The sequence below is a fragment of the Anser cygnoides genome, chromosome 28, assembly GCF_040182565.1.
Source record: "Anser cygnoides isolate HZ-2024a breed goose chromosome 28, Taihu_goose_T2T_genome, whole genome shotgun sequence".
NCBI lineage: Eukaryota > Metazoa > Chordata > Aves > Anseriformes > Anatidae > Anser > Anser cygnoides.
Genome location: NC_089900.1, coordinates 3,810,919 through 3,813,490, shown reverse-complemented (window position 1 = coordinate 3,813,490; position 2,572 = coordinate 3,810,919). Strand labels below are relative to the sequence as shown.

General features: G+C 52.6%; 1 protein-coding gene across 1 annotated transcript; it reads left to right on the top strand.

Annotated features, from left to right (window-relative positions):
- The first annotated feature begins 1,309 nt into the window (after positions 1–1,309).
- LOC136787291 (olfactory receptor 14A16-like) lies at positions 1,310–2,242 on the top strand. Its single transcript, XM_066984445.1, has one exon. The coding sequence runs from the start codon at positions 1,310–1,312 to the stop codon at positions 2,240–2,242; it is 933 nt and encodes a 310-aa protein (XP_066840546.1).
- The last annotated feature ends 330 nt before the right edge of the window (positions 2,243–2,572 follow it).

The following is a 2,572-nucleotide window of genomic DNA, read 5'->3' as shown; positions in this document are numbered from 1 at the left end:
GCAGAGAGACAGCTCTGCCCAGGAGCAGCTCCTCTGCACAGCACAGCAGGGCTGGGGGCTCTGACTGAAGCAGAGACACAGAGAGGAGAGAAGGAGAGAGGGCTTGGAGGCAGTTGGGAGTGGGAGGATGCTGAGAGCTGACTGCAGGAGAAATCTGCACAGCCCTTGACAAGGTAAGTCTCTGGCTGCAGGGCCATGCAGCTGCACGTCCTGGAAGGGTCTCCTCCTGGGTCTTGTTTCTGGGAGGGCAGTGGGCAATGCAGTGGGCTTTGAGAGTCCTGCTGGATTGCACTGCGTGGTGAGGAAGACTGGCAGAAGCCACATTGAGTGCCCTAACCTAGCTGCCCTTGGTCAGCCAAAAGCGGAGTGGCCAGGCATCCTCCAGACATTGCAGGGGTTGCAGCTGCAATTCTGGGACACCCCAGCTTGTGGGGTGCATGAGGCTCTGTGCATGGGGCATACTCCTGGGCTGCGGGCTGTTCTCCAGCTAGAGCCGCTCTCTCATGGCATCCTTGTGTTATCCAGGTTCCCCAAGAAGAAGACACCTCCATGCAAAGGCCATGTCCGTGCTGCTGGATGGCTGTCTGCGGGCAGCTGGAGGGAGGCCTCTGCACCCCTGGTTAGGAGGGAAGAGCTGAGATCCTGATCAGCCTTACAGAAACAAGGTGAGGATGCTGTCCAGTTGCACTTGGACTGGGGCTTCTCTGTTCTCAGCTGTCTCCAGTTTCTTCTCAGGGAAACACCTCAGTGGGATGGTCCTGCAGCTCACAGAGGGGTGACACAGGGCTGCTGAGAACAGGTCTGGTGGGAATATCTGCTCTGCTCAGTCTTCAGCAAGGCACAGTCCCTTTGCCTCCTAGCACCCACAGGATTTCACGAGGAGCGCACAGGAAATGTCAGGTAGTTCAACAATCCAACGCCTCTCTTAAGCATTATGGGGCAACTGGGATAAGAAAAGCAAACAAAAAGAAAGCAAACAAAATCCCCGCAGCTCTGCTCTGCTCTGTATTCAGATCTGTTGTTGCAACAACACTGCAAAACTCATAGACTGAACTTGAGTTTCCCCCATGTTCCTGCTTTCCTCCTGCTGCAAAGCAGGAGGGACTCCTCTGGAGCCCACAGCAGCCCCAGCTCCCAGTGCCACTCTCAGCCAGCACCAGCCACAGCTCAAGAGAGCTGCAGAAAGGTTCTTTGCAAAGAGAGAGGCTCAGGCTGGGGGTGCTCTAAGTCTTGCAATAGGTTTTCTTCTTAGGAATCTGTTCATTCTGCCTTCTTCTCTTCAACAGACAACTGTGTCCAAGCTCATCAAATGCCCAACAGCAGCTCCATCACCGAGTTCCTCCTCCTGGCATTTGCAAACACACGGGAGCTGCAGCTCCTGCACTTCGCGCTCTTCCTGGGCATCTACCTGGCTGCCCTCCTGGGCAACGGCCTCATCCTCACCGCCGTAGCCTGCGACCACCGCCTCCACACCCCCATGTACTTCTTCCTCCTCAACCTCGCCCTCCTCGACCTGGGCTGCATCTCCACCACTCTCCCCAAAGCCATGGCCAATTCCCTCTGGGACACCAGGGCCATCTCCTATCAAGGGTGTGCTGCACAGGTCTTTTTCTTTCTCTTCTTCATATCAGCAGAGTATTTCCTTCTCACTATCATGGCCTATGACCGCTACGTTGCCATCTGCAAGCCCCTGCACTATAGGAGCCTCCTGGGCAGCAGAGCTTGTGCCCAGATGGCAGCAGCTGCCTGGAGCAGTGGCTTTCTGTATACTGTCCTGCACACTGCCAATACATTTTCCCTGCCCCTCTGCCAAGGCAATGCCGTGGACCAGTTCTTTTGTGAAATCCCCTACATTCTCAAGCTCTCCTGCTCAAAGTCATTCCTCAGGGAGGTTGGGCTTATTGTAGTTAGTGTTTCTTTAGTCTTTCTTTGTTTTGTTTTCATCGTTTTCTCCTATGTGCAGATCTTCAGGGCAGTGCTAAGGATCCCCTCTGAGCAAGGCCGGCACAAAGCCTTTTCCACGTGCCTCCCCCACCTCTTTGTGGTCTCCCTGTTTCTCAGCACTGGCATGTTTTCCTACCTGAAGCCCCCCTCCATCTCCTCCCCGTCCCTGGATCTGGTGGTGGCACTTGTGTACTCAGTCTTTCCTGCAGCTCTGAACCCCCTCATCTACAGCATGAGGAACCACGAGCTCAAGGACGCAGTGAGGGTACTCTTTGGATACATGCTTCTTCATCAGTAATACTGAAGCCCACAATCCAATCAGAACTCACTGTTTTTCTATAAAATTGTTAGGATAGTCTTTTGTTATAATTCTTTTATAATATATTATACTGCATCTTTAGATTTTCATTTAATAATGGTATTTTTATTTTCATATCTCTTAATTATTCTTTTTTTTTTCACATAAATGTCTCATGTACCTGTAGAACCATGCTTGCCTTGTAGATAATGACAACTGAGAAGCTGTCAGAACCTGATGTGTCTCAGTATCCCGCTCTTCCCACCTCCTCTGCAGCTTGGAGAGCTGCCCCAGCATGCAGGAGGGGCTCGGAGCCAAGAGTCCAGCTGC